Source organism: Cryptomeria japonica, chromosome 5 (assembly GCF_030272615.1).
Source record: "Cryptomeria japonica chromosome 5, Sugi_1.0, whole genome shotgun sequence".
In the NCBI taxonomy this organism is placed as follows: Eukaryota; Viridiplantae; Streptophyta; class Pinopsida; order Cupressales; family Cupressaceae; genus Cryptomeria; species Cryptomeria japonica.
Genome location: NC_081409.1, coordinates 360946980 through 360949758, shown reverse-complemented (window position 1 = coordinate 360949758; position 2779 = coordinate 360946980). Strand labels below are relative to the sequence as shown.

Genomic DNA, 2779 nt, shown 5'->3' with positions numbered 1-2779 from the left:
AATTTCCAAATTTGAAAACCAAAAAATAAGGCTAAATCTGTTTCATTATTTCCATTTTTCATGACTGAAACCCCAGATTCGAAATACCTGAATCTTTTTAAACAGTTGAACAAGAATATTACCTGTAATACGCAACCTCATTGATAACTGAAAAGAAACTAACCAGAAATCCATTTAGCTCACTGTTAAGTCCACCCTTGCATCATTCTTCCCAACCAAACAAACTAACTCGAGCTTCTTTGCTACAGCGGCTGCATCTCTCATGGCGTCTAGGGTTAGAGACGGACTTCAAAAACTTGTTCAAAACAAATGAAACAAAGCGATGTTTCCAAAAACTTTTAATATGTTAGTCACATAATGTATTCCAAGAATATGCTACTAGTCTGTAGACATATTAAACACAATATTAACCAAAGATACCGTTCATTAAATGCCAAGTCAGCTTAATTCAATGTATCCGTGTCACCAGCCTGGCCCAAGAGAAAGACTTTTATAATAGAATATAACCACATGCTTAATGAACACAATTCCTCCCTTTTAAGACTTTTATAATAGAATATAACCACATGCTTAATGAACACAATTCCTCCCTTTTTATTTTCTTGTCATCGAGGACAAAAATATCAAAGAGCAACAACTTCCTCCTTCGCCTTCGCATAATGCAGACTGCGATGTAAGCGAAGCATCTCTTTCGCTTTTCTTTGCATCCAGGGCAGAAATCAGATCACCCAAAGCTTCATCTGGGTGGTACATTTTATTCATCAGAATTTCTATAATTTCCGCAGGAGTCATCTCAGCCCCGCTTCTAATCTTCTCTTCCACGACGGGAAAGAGCGTATGATCGTCAATCTGCAGATAATTGGAAGCAAGAGATTTAAATTGAGGGAAAGTGCAGAAAGAGAGCAGAATCTTCATGTCCATTCTCCCAGACCTCAGCAGGGCTGGATCCAGCATATCCTTGTGGTTGGTTGTAAACACAATGATACGCTCCTCTCCGCAGCAGGACCACAGTCCGTCTGTGAAATTGAGCATACCAGACAGAGTAACGTTGCTGCTCCTCTTCTCATCTTCTTCATCGGTGTGAGAAGCTCTTGAAACCCTATCAGTTAGCTGCAGCGAGCAGTCAATGTCCTCGATAACAATCACAGATTTTTCTTTGGTTTGAGTGAGAAGCGCACGGAGCTGCATGTTGTTCTTCACCCTTGTGAGCTCGAGGTCGTACACATCGTATTTCCTGTGATTGGCAATGGCGGCGATGAGGCTTGATTTCCCCGTTCCAGGCGGGCCGTAAAGAAGGTAACCCCGTTTCCACGAACGCCCAATCCGCTTGTACAATTCCTTTCCTTGCTTAAAACGGTCAAGATCCATCAGAATCTTGTCTTTGAGGGATGGATCGAGAGCCATCGTTGCTAAAGTGGAGGAATGCTTGAACGGAACGCCTGTCCATCCCTCCCCATACAGAGCTTCCAACGTATTGGTGTAGAGCGCGAGTTCTTTATTCTCTCTACTGAAATCCTCTGCCCGTCTTGTAATGTGATTGATATAATCGGAGAGAAAGCGTTTGTCTGTTTTTGGCAGTATGAGAGTGAAGCTCCGCCTCTCGTAGTAGATGTCATTTTGAACGCTCTCCGCTGTGTGCTTCCACCGTAGCCGGACTCCTTGGAAGAAATCCTCCACATCCTCGTCGTTGGCTGGAGAGAAACACACACTGCAGGAGTTCTTGGCACGAAATGCAGTCTGCCTTACAGCAATTCCTTCCAGACTTGCCAGATACTGCTGCACGCTGTCATAAAGATCTTTGCTGCTCACTCCAGAATTGTCTTTGAATTCTGGAACATCAAGCTCATAGGCAGGAGGGTTGAAATAAGCATTGAGAGATTTATACCATAGCATTAACATGTCATGCAATTGTGGGGGAAGATAATGTTGGAGCATTGTGAAGAGGGCAATAAAAGACAATATTTTTGTAATGTATTCGTCCATCTTCCTAACAATGTGTAAACAGGTGCCTTGCTTGTATATTTACTTGACGATGCAGAGATGCAGAGCGATTGGATTGGGCACATTAGGGCGTTTTAATGGGGGCGCACACAATGAAAAACATTGCTAGGCTTGCTTCCTACGCTTCTTTCGATTCCATCATACACGGACACGGAACTTACCCAGTAAATAAACGATTGTGAAGCTTCTATCGGACACCTATCCATCATATCACGCGCTCTCTTGAGGAAACTTCCTCTTGGCCCATATAAGGACTGGTTACGTCAGAGCCGGAGGGGATAAAATCTAGTGCATTGACTTATATTGTGTGCTTTAAAACGCAACCTACATACATTGTCAAATGGACCACAACCTACATACATTGTCAAATGGCTATTTAGTTGACAAAATGATCTACTTAGTTGTTAAAAGTGTTTGACTACCAAATAAAAGAATCATTCTCTGTATGACTCAGTCTTGTTTATCCGTAAATTTCTTATCGGGACATGATTCAGATCAACTTTGAAAATATTTAAAAATCGTAAAATTATTAAAAATCTAAAAATTTTAAAAATATAAAAAAAAATTAAAAATCGCGAAAAAATTCAAAAAAATCAAAAAATTATCCGATTCATCTCCCGAGGGGGATCCTCGTATCACAATCTATCAATAAGTGTCTGGGGCATCATATTGAATCATGTTGGCATCAAATCAAAAATTATCATATCGAGATCGAATCTGCATCGAATCATATCAGCAACATCATCAAATCGAGTTTTCTTTGAACCAATGCGTTGTC

At 40.8% G+C, this 2779-nt stretch overlaps 1 protein-coding gene across 1 annotated transcript; it reads right to left on the bottom strand.

The window, feature by feature from the left end:
- Positions 1–363: 363 nt before the first annotated feature.
- Positions 364–2061, bottom strand: LOC131035590 (AAA-ATPase At5g57480). Its single transcript, XM_057967325.2, has one exon. The coding sequence runs from the start codon at positions 1981–1983 to the stop codon at positions 595–597; it is 1389 nt and encodes a 462-aa protein (XP_057823308.2). The 5' UTR covers positions 1984–2061; the 3' UTR covers positions 364–594.
- Positions 2062–2779: the final 718 nt, after the last annotated feature.